The 15,421-nt window shown below is 46.7% G+C and overlaps 1 protein-coding gene across 1 annotated transcript in view; it reads right to left on the reverse strand.

Annotated features, from left to right (window-relative positions):
• Positions 1–546: 546 nt before the first annotated feature.
• DTX4 (deltex E3 ubiquitin ligase 4) overlaps positions 547–15,421 on the reverse strand; it is a 38,690-nt gene continuing 23,815 nt past the window's right edge. The window contains exons 3-9 of the mRNA XM_082211720.1: positions 12,860–12,921; positions 11,798–11,959; positions 9,001–9,062; positions 8,131–8,283; positions 6,230–6,391; positions 5,984–6,073; positions 547–3,832 (exon numbers count right to left, since the gene is read on the reverse strand). Coding sequence (XP_082067846.1) covers positions 3,599–3,832; positions 5,984–6,073; positions 6,230–6,391; positions 8,131–8,283; positions 9,001–9,062; positions 11,798–11,959; positions 12,860–12,921 — 925 coding nt within the window. The 3' untranslated portion in view covers positions 547–3,598. The remainder of the gene's footprint in view (positions 3,833–5,983; positions 6,074–6,229; positions 6,392–8,130; positions 8,284–9,000; positions 9,063–11,797; positions 11,960–12,859; positions 12,922–15,421) is intronic.

Here is a 15,421-nt window from a genome sequence, read left to right on the forward strand (position 1 = left end):
CAGGCATTCCCAATTTCTCCAGCATGTCCAAATTTCTCCAGCACGGCATCGTAAGGATCGGGAGAGGAGAAAGAGAAGGTGCACCTGTTTGATTCCTGCAGGCCATGCAGCTGTTAATGGCACAGTATCTCAGAAAAAAGTTGGCAATCTGAAGTATGAACAGCGAGTATGAACAGATTCCAAGATTAGATCCAACTCAAATTAGAAGTTTAGCAAGATGATCCTGTTTCGTTCCTTCAGTTCTTTCCCTCCCTCCTGACACTTACAAATGAAAGATTTTGATTCTGTCCAAAATCCAAGAATTAGAAGTCCTTCACTGGATCTAAACCTTTTCCTTCAAGTTGTGTTAACTGTAGTGAGTTGGTTTTCCATCAACTCTCATCTCAAGCCGAAGTATTTGCTTTCCCTGAAGCAACTTCCCCCTTGTGGCTGTTTGAAAGCCAATGTTCTCCCAGCTAAGTAAACTGCACACATTCACCTGCTCAGGAAGCACCAACAATGAACAAAGGACAGACTCACAGACTCAGAAAACACAGACACGAGACATTCTTCAAAATTGGCAGTGGAGTTTTCCTTTTATTGTTGTACCCGCCCCCCCCAAGGGTGCCATCCTGACGCAATGCAACAAACTAGAGACGGGCAAAACGCACCGTTCACAAACAACAAACAAACAATATACATCATGGCTTCCCCCTCACCCTGCCCTCCCCCCCATCCCCAATACCACTACCAGCACCCCCACCACAACCTGCTTTGGGACTTGAAGAGGACAAAAAGTTGAAGAGAGAGACCCTCTTCCCCCCATCGCCCTCGACAACAGCGTCACATCAGGCTTGTCATTCCCTACGAAGTACAAAATTATCAACGGCTGGAGAGTTCAAGGAAGAAGTAACTCAGCCAAAACAAAAGCAAAATAAAAGGCAAACTGGCTCCCTTCAGTTGGGAGATGTCCGTGGCTGGAAGGTTGCCCTTCAAAATCTCTCCCCTATCCTGGAGGCTAAATCACATTTGAGGGAATGCCATGGTGTGTGTGTGTATTTGAGGGTGGGGCAGAGAGAGGTTGCATTTAGAGAGTTTAACAAGGCTGGGTAAACTCCCAAACGGGTTTTTCCCCCCTGCCAACTGAACCACTCAATCAAATCAAATCTATTAGGGGGAAATCCAAGAAGGAAATGCCTGGCAATATTTATTCAGAAAGGCATCCCTACATAATGTATGATGGCAACCCAGTCAGATGAGTGGCATATAAATTTATTTATTTATTTATTTATTTATTTTTGATGATGATGTAGTAACTGAGTAAAAATTAAAAAGCTTAAGACTGGCACTCAACCAAGTTTTACACACAGTAAACCCACTGACGATGACTAAGTTAGGACCATTAATGTCAATACGTCTATTCCACGTAAAACCTAGCTGAACGTTAACATGTTCTTGACAGGAGTGTTGATGAGAAAGGAAGAGGAGATTCTCCAGGTGACATGTACCAAGGAGCCACCGATGATTTATTAAGAGCCTCTTTAAAAAATCACAGCACACTTAACAACCCTTGTGATGTCTCTGGGCTCCTCCACATTCACACACACCCTGCCGCCACCAAACCAGACAAGCATGCAGTCAGACATCTCTACAGACATGCTCCTTCCTATTCCCACATGCTCTCTCTCACACGTTCCATCTCTTTTATTTTCTCACCCGAGCCTGCCCCACAGAGATTTCACATGGGTTATTAAGGTCTTCGCACATACAAAAAAGTCAAAATATTTTATTCAAATATCAGGGGTGGGCAGGGACCCAAAGGGCTGTCACTCTTCCTGGGAGAGCCAATGTGGTGCCCTGCAGGTGCCACATGACTCCAGCTCCCATCGACCCCAGCTGCTATGGCCAACAGTCAGGGATGATGGGAGTTGTAGTTCAGAAATAAACTTCTGGGAGGGCCCCACACGGATGCCCCCTGCTCTGTGCCATGGCAAACTCTATCACAAGCTGCGCTTAGCCTCCAGGTCTAACTTAAGTACCATTGTATTACACATCCTAGCCTCAAAGCCTTTCTCATACATTACAAATATATATATAAATATATACATATATACGACAAACCCCCCAAACATGAGGTAAATAAATTCAAATCAGTATCCAGGGGACTCCCCCATACAAACAAACAGTTCAAAAGAACCCACCTCAGGAGTGTGAGGAGGCAAAACCTGAAAGTGTTTTGCCTTCCACCACTTCTGTAAAGCCTCTCATTCCAACCCACAACAGAAACAAATCGGACATAAAACAACCCCCCTGGGATGCAATTCACAAACAGAAAGAGAGATCGGGGCACATGGCTCTGTATTGGTCTGGAGAGAAGTAAATGCAATTGAGACAGGGAGGCCTGACCTCAACCCTAGCTAAGTCCAGGGACCCAGCTGGATCGGGCAGATCCAGCCACAGGAGCAAGACTTGGGCTGCATGCACACCATGCCTCCAAGGCACATTCCAAGCACAGTCTTTCCCTCAAAGAATTCTGGGCACTGTAGTTTGCCAGAGGTTGCTGGGAATGTTCACTCTGTGAGGGGTGAACTACAGGGCCCAAAAGACAGGGCTGCAAATGTGCTTTAAAGGTATATAATGTGTACTTTCCCAGCCTCAGTCTGGAATGGACCGACTTTATCCAAAGGCAAGTGTGGGCCAGATCCAATATGCCAACTTGCAGGGAAGCAAGGGGTTTCTTGCATCCACCTAATGCAGTCTAGATACCGGCTGTGGTTCAGTTATTCTGCTCATCCAAGTTTTGAGTCGGATGCAAGGGCTTGCCTACAGCTGACCCAGTTTGGAATGCATTCAAGAGAAGGAATTCCCAGCCTGCTTCCTCAAGGAACTCTAGCAGGAAGCGGGCCTGCTTCTTAGCTATCTTAAAATAGGGACGGAGAGGCAGCCTCAGAACATATGAGAGTGCCAGAGAGCACCAGACCAGCAAACAGCACATTTCTGACTCACATTGAGCCACAACATGAAAGCAGTGACATGACAACATAGAACCAGGCACCTAGCTGGGCAAGGAAGAGAGACCAGGGCCAGTTTTAATCCTCAGTGCCTTTGGGACGGACAGCCACCTTTCTTGGCTCCCGAGTGCTGCCACCCCCCGAGACGCCTGCTTGCCCCCAAGGCATACCTTCTGTTGTTTTCACAGAATTTAAAGTGGATCTTTATTTGCCCCTCCCCCCACAAAAATGCCAGGCTGGGTATCGGAGCTCCTAACTATAAAAGCAGCTTTGGGTGCTGAGGTTAATATAACCTCAGGCCTCGTCAGGACACTGCAGCCCAGGCCCAAGACAAGCTGGGTACGGGGAACTTTCCCAGGCTTGTTTGCTCCCAGCAGCCAAATGCTGTAGGACTGGCGGCTTCCAACCTGAGCGAGCCCCTAAGCGGACTGCTGGGCAGGCGGAAGCAGGCCTTTGAAGAGGCAGGTGGTGGCTGTGGCAACAAGAGGCAGAGAGGGCAGAGCAGGCACAGTGGACAAGGGAGAGGGAGCTTGATCCACAGGACGCCGGCTCTTTTTCGTAGCTCCGCCCCAGGCAGGGCAAAGCCTGCTCCCTCTCCTCCTGTGCCCTCAATCCTTCTCCTGGAGCGTACTCTCCTCCGTGATGCCCTGAGCAGCCAGTTCAGCCAGCACATTGTCCAGGTAGTTGGGATCAGGGTAGCCGTGGCCCGTGAGGTTGGAGCCAAACTCTGTCTTGTGGTGGATCTCGTTCCAGATCACCGTGTCCGACTCGCCCGTGGTGCTTGAGGTGCCAATGGCAAAGATCAGACGCCGGTCCCAGGCTACCAGGAGCAGTTTCAGCACCTGCCAGTGGGAAGAAGAAGAAGAGGGGAAAGGGGTTATGGGGAGGGGTTTTCCCAAAGCCTAGAGCCTCGTAGCACAGAGTACTTGGCAGAAGAAGAGCCTTGCTGGATCAGGCCCAAAGGCCCATCTAATCCAGCATCTGTTTTCACAGTGGCCAACCAGATGCTCATAAGCAGGACCTGCGTATAACAGCACATTCCCCACTTACGATATCTGGCAACTTGTATTCATATGGCCTCCAACACAAAGGTGGTATTATTATTATTATTATTATTATTATTATTAATACCTCACCCACCTGGCTGGGTTTCCCCAGCCACTCTGGGCGGCTTCCAGCAGAACACTAGAAACAGAATGAAACTTCAAGCATTAAAAACTTCCCTAAAATACACACAATGTGCGTCTGATGCACTTGCAAACACTTGATGCTATTAGTGCAGGAATCCGTTCAATAAGTATAGACAAGATTCCACAATCTCATGCTTGTAGCAAAGGTGTGTTAACACTACAAGTGCACAGGGAATGGAGGCAAGGGACTGTGCCCAATGCAAGGGCCTTGTGCAAAATGTCTTAAACTTCGAAAGACAAGAGGACCCCTTTTCTTCCAAAAGGGGAAATCTTGTTATAGCCTCAAGCATGTAGAAAGAAAGGTAAGGCACCATTTCCCCCCAAAGACTGTGGGGAATATCTTGCAAAGTGAAGAACTTCTCCAGGCAAACTGGGTCACCTTTTCCCCACTGATATTTAATCCACTTTTAAAAAGTGAGAGTAGGGAAGATGGCAACCTAGCAGATATGAACAAGCAGGGCTTCAACCAGGGAAGACGGAGAACATCACTGAACATTGACATTTTTTATGGTTTATCTTCTAGACCTTGTCCTTTGGGGTACTTCTAGCATGCTCCCCATAATGTAGGGGAGCTGGCAACAGTGGTAGCTCTTCATGGCGTGTTTCCACAGTACTCATTTAATGAACTGAAGTGCCTCACACATTGGAAGTGTAAGCATGTACAGGCCAAATCTGTAACATGAATCAGGCTTTTGCAAAAAATGAATTAGGAAGCCATTATGAGCCTATTATCCTGCTGTATCAAACTCTCCCCTCCTATTCTCTCTGTTTTAACTTTTCCCCATCTTCCTATGATCTTTTCTATGTCACATTAATACCACTTATAATAAGGCATTCTGCAGCACCATAACTCAGGAAAGAGGATTTCATGCTTCAATTCAATAATATGTGGGCATTTGAAAAATTATCCACCTCAGCTTCAAAACCAGGAGATTCCCCACCCCCCAGTTTTCAGAGGCAGAGAGCTTCTGCTGAAGGACTGAGAGTCAATCTGCAACAAAGTTATGCTTTGTTTGAAAAGACACAAACATTCAAAAACTGCTTTTAACTCTCCACTACCATTTCTTTTGTCAGTTTCAATCTGCTATTGGGGCCAAATAGATCCCTTTTAAGTCCTAGCTGGAAATAAATACATGGTATTTTGATACACAGTCTCACACAAAAACTGCTGCGGTACAATTTTAAATTAAAGTTTGTTACTGTTGTTCTTGTTAAAAACAACAAAGTATGTACAGAAAGCAGCAAGTATATACGTGTTTGGTATGGGCAAACCTGTGATGTGTCATTTGGGGTAAAGATGCAGCCCACCAATTAGGCAATCCTCATGAAACTATCAAGAACAAGATGACAGAAACCCCAAAACTCCTATGTAAAATTTTGGTTTCAATGCATGCTATTCAATGTAGTGCTAAGGAGATAATTTCATCAGTGCGCACTGATCCTCACACCACCCCTGCAAACTGTTACAGGGGTTCTTTGTGACCCTCCAGAGTATATTTGAGGGTATAAATGGGGAGGAGGGTTGAAGCCCCATCATTGTGCTAGCAGGAGTCCTTGTGCTGGCTTCTACTAGTAGAACAGGGTAGCAGAATGTGGCCCAAGGTAAACAACAGAATAACCTAACAGCCCCCTTAATATTATAGGTAAGAAATACACTTTGCGAGTTTGCATGGCGAGAGTGTCCTCCCTGCATCAAGGTAAAGCCAACACGGAGCAGAACCAACACGCTACTGTAAAGCTAAGTGGTATAACCACAACGAATGGTTGTGCTTAAAATTCCTACAGCACGAAGATGCCACTTACCTTTCTGCCTCTTTCACTCTCTGGGAGGTAACAGTGTCGAGGGAAGCCCCGTGCAGTGAAGCTCTTCCCAGGATTGGGATGCTCTGGTCCCTAAAAAGAATGAGATGCACATGAAAATGAATGTGACTTTTCAAATATCGTTGAAGGAGGTTCACAGGATGAGAAAGGCCCCACTAGTCTCTAAGCATGAAGCTGGTTGGGAGATAAGACAGTAGGATCTATCTGAGGGCCAAGCTAGAATCTCACCTGGACCCCTGGTGGAATGTTGTAGATAATTCGGATGGTTTTACAGTCGAGGTGCCCAGGCAAGGAATGGGGAATAAGATGATATTCCATCTTCCCAGGAGGTTGGGTGCCAGTCTTCACTCCATAGATGGTCTTGCAGGTTGGACACTGCAAACTCCCATCCTAAAAGCACAGTAGGCAAGCTGTAATGCTGGGCAATAATTTTAGAACAGCACAGAATAAAAAGACCCCAGGCTGACATTATAATCACACGGCCACAAAGAGCCAGCGGTGGTGGTGGAAGAATGGACGGCTATTATCTCCTCTTCCAGAAAAGTAGGAAGCACTTTGCAATCTCATCCATCCCCAAGTGGAGAAACACAAACACACAAAGCAAGGTTAGGTTCCAAGTCCCAGTCTTACATCTAAGCCCTGTGAATCTTGCCTTCACTGGCGCCTAGGCTCCCCACTCAATTTAGCCTGTCGCTATTCCAACTGGCAGTAGATCTGCAAAGTCTTGGTCAGAAAGGTTTTTCCCATCAACTGTTACCCAAGTGAACCACATGCCACCACTGAATGGAAGGCCTTCATATCATGTTTTTGTGCTTTTAGGTATTCGGCTGAGATATCTTAGGTCATCTTTTAAAAATGTACATGTGTGAAACATTTTTAAGCCCCAGTGGAAAAAAGCCAGATTGCGGCAGAAGCAGCCAAGAAATGTGGGAGCGAAGTAGTGTTATCTCCAGAAAGATGATGGGTTCAGGAATGTTTTGGGCTCAGCTCAAAAAGAAAGAGTTTTAAGTCTGCCCACAGAAGAATTTGTTTTCATGTTAGAGCTGTTACGTTACTAGGGCTATTGCAGCCTTTTTAAAATGCAGTATGGAATTCCAGAATTAAATCTCTCAAAACCATGGGCTTCAACTGGGACTAAGTGTACTTTGCATGCACTCTTTTTAAAGAAAAAAAAAGCAACATTCCTTGGAAAGTCTGTGTTTGCAATTAATAAGTGGGACACGCTTGCCCTTAATTTGCACAATATAAAGTGTTTTTTGCTAGCCAAGCAGGAAAGACGAAGAGTTTAGCAGATTACTGAGGTCCCATCACTGTTTGGCTTCTAAGCAATTTCCTAGCTATACCCAGTTCCTCTGTATGTTTTTTTCTCCATAGCCAAATGGCTCAGAAACATATTTTTTGTTTTAATAAAAGGTCACTTTTCAGGTTGCTTTTGTCATGCCATCACAGAAGTGCAGAACATGCAGTCTTGGTTCTGACTCATTAAAGACAGAAGCATTAAAGAGGTCTGTTATATGATAGGGGTGGGGAGCCTCAGAGCGCAGGCCAAGTTTGGTTTGCCAGGGGTTCAAATATGCCCCAAGAGATAGTGTTCCCCAAACCATGCCCACCTGCCCCAAACCTGATGCCCTATGTGATGTCAGATGTGGGGCAGGTAGGGATGCAACTGCTGATGCATGGTCGGGAGCCGTAAAGGGCTCTCTTGCTTATGCACTGGCAAGGGAAAGCATTAGCTGAAGCCTCCTGGATTGGCTGCACATGGTGCTTTGAAGTCCTGACTTCTGAACTTCAAAGTGTTCCATCTACTGATATCATTGTGATATCAGATGATTGATAGGTGAGCAGCCCCACCCACCCATCTCGCCAGACTCATGTGGCCCCTGGAAGGTTGCCCAGAAGGGAATGTGGCCCTCAAGCTGAGAAATTTTCCCCGCCCCAGCAGTATATAAATTAACTAACCAAATAATAAATATATAAGCCACATCACAGTGACTTTCCTATATTATCAATATCGGTGCCTGTCAGTACTATCAAGTACCAAAAGAGCTGTTCAGTCCTGGGCAGAATTCATGGGTACCCACTCAAGAGACTGCAGGCCTCCCTCTGCCTTCCCCACCCCAGGAACGCACCTTGTTCCCGTTGTTGTACATGGCCACGAGGCAGTGGAGGTGGTACATGTGGCCGCACTTGGAAAGCTTTCCCACCAAATCTGGCTTGATGGCTGGCTGAGGGCCCTTGTACCCTGAAGGGGCGGAGAGGCGCTCCATGCAGATGGTACAGTCCTGAAAAGGGGCGAGAAATGGCGTTGAACACAAGAGCAAAACATATGCACACATAGAAACATTCGCCTGAAGGAAGCCCAGCCTGCCAATGGCTGGCACGCTTGTCACGTTAATGTCGTTCTCGGCAGCAATGAGATAACGGCGTGAAGTTCACCTGCCACCTCCTGCCGCTGCCACAAATGGGGAATCTGTGACCTCCCAAAGTCATTGGGACTACAACTCCCATCATCCCTGACTTCTGGATGTTTTGGCACCTGAGGTGGACCCCAAAATGGAGCCTCTCTCCCTGCCAGGGAAGAAGGGTTTTGAGCGAAGACCTACATCAGGAACACGAGGGGGAATAAACATCTACATCAGGATCCTGCTTGAAACCTTGGAGGGCCACTGCCAGTCAATGAGTGCAGCTAGGGTGGAGCTAGGAGGCCCAGCAGCAGCTTCCTGTAGCCCATGCTGTTTGACAGTCCATGTCCCCTTGCCTTAGCCAGGTCATTGGTGCGATAGAAATTATGATACTTTCAGGAGAAGCCTGCTCTGCTCTCAACAATGCTCAGCACATGCTCAGTGCTAGAGAAATGGTTCGTTGCAGTAAGGTTAAAGCAACCGGCACTCTGCATGTGTGGGGGGGGGAGCCTGCACCAATAACACCTATGCCCGGGTCCAACACGTTAGCTGCTGTACTACACTACACACATGCTGTACGTAAAAACCCAGACTTGCCTCTTCTGGGGGATGGCGCACCTTCTGCAAGTATTTCTTCAGCACCTCCTCTGGGGTTTTACCTGGACAAGGAGGAGGAAACAAGAGAAGATCAGCAAGCTGAAAGGCATACAACAAGGTGAAAGGGAGGGAAACAAAGGGGGAATGAGAAATTTGGAGGGCAAGGACTGCACAAGAGAAATCAAAGTTGCCATCCCTGGCTTTGTGCAACTTGGCTATATTGCCCCCTTCCTCGGTCACTTGGAGTTATTTACTTTGCATATACTCGTTCAATCCAGATGCCACTATACTGAGGTTTGTGTACCTCAATCATGGTTTATGCGTGATATCCAAACTGACCAACCAGAGTCTGCAATTAGCTGGCAAACCAGAATCAGAAGCCATGGGTTGAAGTGGAGAGTTTGGTACAATGTCCTGATCAATGTACTACAGTTATGACTCTTTGCCTCTGATCTGCCCCTAGCCCAATTTGTGCTAATGATGGATCTTTCTACCATGCAAGATTAAAATAGGACCAGTAACATCAGTACATTTTTTTTTAAATTAAGAAACATGAGCAAGAATGGTAAGACTCCAATTTGAAACCTTAATTCACATTTCCACTCTTACCGCCCCCCTGCAAACTCACATGTGTGCAAGGGTCATGTGCCTGTTGTCTGTCCCTCCCAGGGTGCTTTAGTGTTCCTGAAAAAGACTCTGCACAGTTTGTGGCTGCAGTCCAGTGTTGGGCTAAGCAACTTTTCCTAACTTATCTCCAGGTCCACTGCAGACCTGGTTCTTGTTTGTGGCAGCAACCTTCAGCCTCCCTTGCTTCCACCCAAGCATCTCAAGAGGTAAGCAAGCCGAGATGTGATTGGACACTGAAAAGATTTTTGCAGATTGACAAAGGAGCAAGCATGCTCAAGACCAGAGATAGGGAACCTTTCCTCTGCTGACGGCTGCAATCCCTCTGGCAGAATAGTGACAGTCTGCAAGCACCCCACACTGCAACATTCTGTTGCATGCCCCATTTGTTCAATCCACTGTTGATAATTTTTCCCAGAGTTCTCTGTTTCAGAGAGTTAAAAAAAATATCATTAAACATCTGCCATGTTTTTTCCCCTACTTTCTACTGAGTTCACAGCGAAGCTTTTTCTTTCTATTTTGTGCGTCTAAGAATGTAAACTCAACTCTTTCCAAGAACTTGATGTCTTCATACGACTTTATAAAATGTAAGGTGGGAAGGGGGTGGAGTGCACTAGGTTTGCATTCACAGGAATTTAATTGCAAAATACTAAACAGCTGCCTGTGGGCCAGATCAATTGCAGCTGGATCCTACTCAGAAATGAGCCCAACTGAGACCAACTGATCTTACTTGAGGGGAAGGGTGTATAGCACTGCAGCCTTAAGCTGGCCATCTGGGAAAAGACAGCAAGGGAGTGTCGTGCTGTTAGCCAGAGCCTTTCTGTTTCTAGAGAAAGAGACGCTGGAACTCAAAGAGTGTCCAAGAACACCACCCCCTTATCAGGAAACCCTTCAGGCTGATCCCTGATGTGTGGGATTCTGTAGGAACCTGATGAGGGAAATGCAGTCGACGTGCTCTGGGGCATCTTAATATATTCTTAATTAAAATGCTCCAGGGTTGATCCTTAGAACTGATAACCGATTTCAGTGCTCTGCTCTGGATCTCTGAGCCTATCTGCAAGCCTTTCTGCCCTTGTCAGCATTGTATGAGGCGTGCTGGATGCGATGCCAAGGCCCCCTTTGTTGTCAGCTCTTTGCTCCTTCCTCCTTTACAGATGTGCAGCAGGCACCAGTGAAACTGGTTAGGTTTATGGAGTCCCTTCCTGGATTACTACTACCTGTCAAGCAGATGTGAAGTACTCTGGAGAAAGACAGGGAGTGTAGTACAGTATGCTTGCTACAGCTGGGCCAGGAAATTATGAGGGGTTGGAGGATGCGTGCAAGTCAACAGCAGGGGACATGTGTTAGGTAATGCTGCAGTTGGGAGCCGTCCAGGATAATGTTTTGGAAGAACACTGGTTGGATAGCTGCCATTGTCTGGCCATCAACAGATGCAGCCACACACTGGTATGGGACAGAGAAGCGGGAGAAGTGCAGGGAAGCAGGATGATGGTTTAGAACCAATGTGGTGCCCTCCAGATGTTGCTGGGGCACATGCAATAGTGAAGGGTGGTGGTAGTTGCAGTATTACAACATCTGGAGCGCACTACGCTAATTATCCTTGCATTGGAACAAGGTTTGGGTGGCAGCTATAAAGGGCCAGGAAAGAAATCGGAGAAAGGGGAATGGTCCACAGACTGATGAGTGTTAAGACAGGAACATACTGTCTGATCTGCAAAGATGAGTGCTATTGAGCGGGCAAGTCCTCAGCTAGCTCACCGTCCTGTTCTAAACCCTTCAGAAGGAGTCAATCAGTGATAATGTAGCAGCACATGGGGGTGGGCATCAGTCATGAACAGCTTGGGTCTGCGTCTAGGGGCTCTGTTAGGAGGAGAGTGAGCTGAACGAAGAACGTGGTGTGAGCTTTACACAGCAAAACTAAGGCTTTATTTTCCGTTGCAGATGGAGTCTCAAACCATGGCTTGACTTTTAACTGTAGTTACTGTAAACCATGGTTTGGCGTGATGTCTGGATGGAGTTACTTTCTGTAGTGCTCTGTGTGGTCTGAACTGTGTAGATTGACAAGTGAAAGGCAGATGGCTTCTGGGCACCGTTAAGGTCCTGCTGTGGCCCCCTGGTACTCCAGTTTTAGAATCCCATGAGGAGAAAAGGTAGAGAGGTTATCCATTCTTACCTTTCTTGGTCTGCTTTTTGGTGGTCTTGCGGCAAGTATTGGATATCCCAGGGATGGATTTGATTTCACTCTTGCTGACTGGAGGGGGATGCAAAACCAGCTTTGGGGGTCGAGTGAGGCAGACCGGCAGACCAGCAGCACTCATGAGGATCCCTGTGATGCCTGGGTGGGACAGAGGGGTATTTGAGAAGTTGATTCCTCTTTGCTCCCCCAAAACCAAAACATATCCCTGTCTGCTCCCCCAATGCTCCATATTTCTCCATCCATTTGCCTCCTTAGGCCAAAACCATTCATTAACAAAGGGAACACCCTCCGCATTACGTTGCAAGGACATGGTGCTTTGCAAATTTATTTTCTCTGCAAGCCCTTATCTAGAGGAGACCCCAAGTGTTCTGCTTATGGTACCCTGTGTGTTGGATCTCACCTTCATCTACGAGGGTGGGATGGCAAGATCCTACCATTCCTAGCTCTTACAATATCATAATGTAACAGGCAAGTCAGAGGTAAAGACTGATAATCCTTGAAGACCTAAGCAATTGTTATTTTTTATTTGCTAATTAAAATTCAAAGCTTAAAAGCTTGTGTGGTAATTATTCTGCAATTACTAACAACAGTGACAACAAGGTAGCTTGAACTATCCTGCAGTCCATCATGGAAATTAAAACTTCACTTCTTTAAAGCTGCACTTCCTGCCCATGGCAGTCTTTATTCCATTGTGGACCCCCAATATTGTTTAGACCCCCAACTCAGCTAGCATGGCCAATGGTCAGCGATGATTAAAGTTGCATTTCAAAAACATCTGAAGGGCCACAGGTTTTGTACCTCACCAAAGAATGTCACCATTACCTCCCTTTTAATATTTCTTTAGGCGTGACTCCTGTCTTTAACCCATATGGCAACTCTGCATATCCTCTGCATTCCCTGAATAAACATATGGCACAGACGAACGCCAAACCCTCATCAAACTTATTACAGCTCCTTAGATATCCCTTATTTAGGCCAAGCAATAGCCCTGAGTCACTGATGACTGCTCTGTTTCTACAGTGACCCTAACCCTCTTACCTGCCAGTGCTGGATTGACTGGGCTTGAGCCATTGAGGTTTTTCACAGGAACTGTAGGGACCCTGCAAAGAAAGGAGGCACAGCTTACAAGTGACTGTGGACACATTCGGCATCATTGCGAAAAGCAGAATACTCAAGAACCAATTCTCAGAGAGGCAGGTGCACTAGTCTCTTGAGGAAAAACAACAGCAGAATCTTGTGCCACCTTAAAAGACTAACAAGTTTATCATGGCATAAACTTTCACAGACTACAGAAATTCATGCATCTGATGAAGCGGACTGTAGTCCATGAAAGCTTAAGTTATAACAACTTTATTTGTCTTTAAAGTGCCACGAGATGTTTTACTTTTCTTAAGAACCAAGCAAACATGGAAGGAGATGAGGCACAGAAATCAAAGGACGCTTTAGAATCCCTTTGAGGAACGAAACTGGAGACTCTGTGAGGCCAGGGGGGGGGGGAATGGCGCTCTACGCTACACTGGGTGGCAGGTTCCCTGCCGCTTCTCTGATCCCCAGACTGGTTTCTGTTAAGACCCTGAAAGTGACGAAAAGCAGCGTGTTCCCACTAAACTAGCCTGGCAGGTTGCATCCCTGCCTTTGGCTGCTAGTAGCCTGAGGCACAAACACAATCCCTGGCTGAGTAAAGAAAGGCGGCCTGGGAGAGGCAAGCGCACCCATAGGTATCTGAAATAAGGGTGTGTGCCAGAGACAGGAGGACTGGTTTGACGGAAAGGCAGGTCTGTGGTTGTGACAGCCTTTGTATCAGCATGACTCCTGAAAGGCATGTGTATGCAGGGGGTTGGGGAAGAGGGTCAGGTGTGCACTAGCCGTGGTCTTCTAACCATGATGATCTTCTGCCTTCCTGCAAAGCAGAGAGGGTCAACTGCAGTGGTACCTCAGGTTACATACGCTTCAGGTTACATACGCTTCAGGTTACATACGCTTCAGGTTCCAGACTCCACTAACCCTGAAATATTACCTCGGGTTAAGAGCTTTGCTTCAGGATGAGAACAGAAATCAAGCAGCAGCAGCAGCGGGAGGCCCCATTAGCTAAAGTGCTGCTTCAGGTTAAGAACAGTTTCGGGTTAAGAACATACCTCCAGAACAAATTAAGTTCTTAACCCGAGGTATATAGGACTGGGCAGTGAGTGATCATAGTAACAGTGGGGATGGATTCCCCAGAGAGAAAACGTTATTGCTTTTTCCAGGACCACTTCCTGGAAATACTTGTGCCCTGAAATAGGCTGTTATTCGCGGGGTGGGGAACCGGTGGCCCTCCAGAAGTTGTAGCTTCCATTATCCCTAACCACCGGCCAGGCTGGCTGGAGGCTGGCAGGAGTCAAGATTCCAGCAGCCGCTGTAGAGCCATGGGTTAGCCCATCCTGACCTAAAGCACTGAAATAACCTGCATGTGCCTGATTCCCACCCCACAAATAGTGACAGTCTGAAAATGCAAAGTGATATTGAGGGAAGTTTGAAAGCTTGAAGTTTTAAAAAATAACATGATTTTTTCTTCTTCTTCATGAAGAGAAGGGTAAAGTTCTTCATTGTGCTGTGTCTGAATGGAGGAAAAACCACTGAGGACATAGTGTAAGTGAAAGGGTTGTGAAGTAAAAAAAAAAGTGCAGTCCCACAACTTTCTTAGAACAGGTCCACATGACTGCTTCATGCATTCCTGGTTAGCCACTGTGGGGCAAGATGTGTCCTACAAAAGCAGCAACTCCCCCCATGTTCCAAATATTTGGGTGCCCTTTGACCTAAGTCATGAAGCCAGCAGGTGGACAGTACAGTGGAACCTCAGTTTTTGAATGTCTTGGCTGCCGAACATTTCGGAAGCTGAATGCCGAAAACCTGGAAGTGAATGCTTCCATTTTTTTAATGCGCCTTGGAAGTTGAACGGCTTCCGAGGCGCATTTCTCTATTTTTTCAATTGAATTCTCTGACTGCCCATTGAGCCTCAGTTTTTGAACGTTTTGGAAGTCAAACGGTCTTCCAGAATGGATTATATTCGACAACTAAGGTTCCATTGTACAATCTATACTGGGTCCTGTCAGCCATGCAAGGCCAAAAGAAGCCAACCTCGCCTGACGAATCCTGCCCATGTCTGTACAACGCAGAGAGCTGTCTGGCCAAATTCTAACAGTGGCTTCACATATCAGAAATCGCCATTTGATGGCCATCCTAAACTGTATGCCCTTTAGAAATGAACAATCCTCAAATTGCTCCACACACACACACACACACACACACACACACAAAAGGGAAGTAGAGGCATCTGGGACAGGGACGGATGAAGTATGCATGAGAAGGCAACAAGGCCTGAATGACAAACAGAGCGAAGGACCTTTCTAGCTGGACAATAGTTGCCGTAGAGACAGACCAAGACCTAACTGGAGACAGAGAATCCTCTAATCTAAAGACAGAGGCATTTGCCCACCCCTCTCCCATTCCCTAGCACTCCTCTCACTGCGCCTTTCTCCAGCTCTTTAGAAACCTTGGTTGTGTCTCCAAGTTATTCACAGGGCCTTTTGTTCCAGCAAACATCGCCTTGGCCCCTTCCTC

Source organism: Podarcis vaucheri (assembly GCF_965113315.1).
Source record: "Podarcis vaucheri genome assembly, chromosome: 1".
Taxonomy (NCBI): Eukaryota; Metazoa; Chordata; class Lepidosauria; order Squamata; family Lacertidae; genus Podarcis; species Podarcis vaucheri.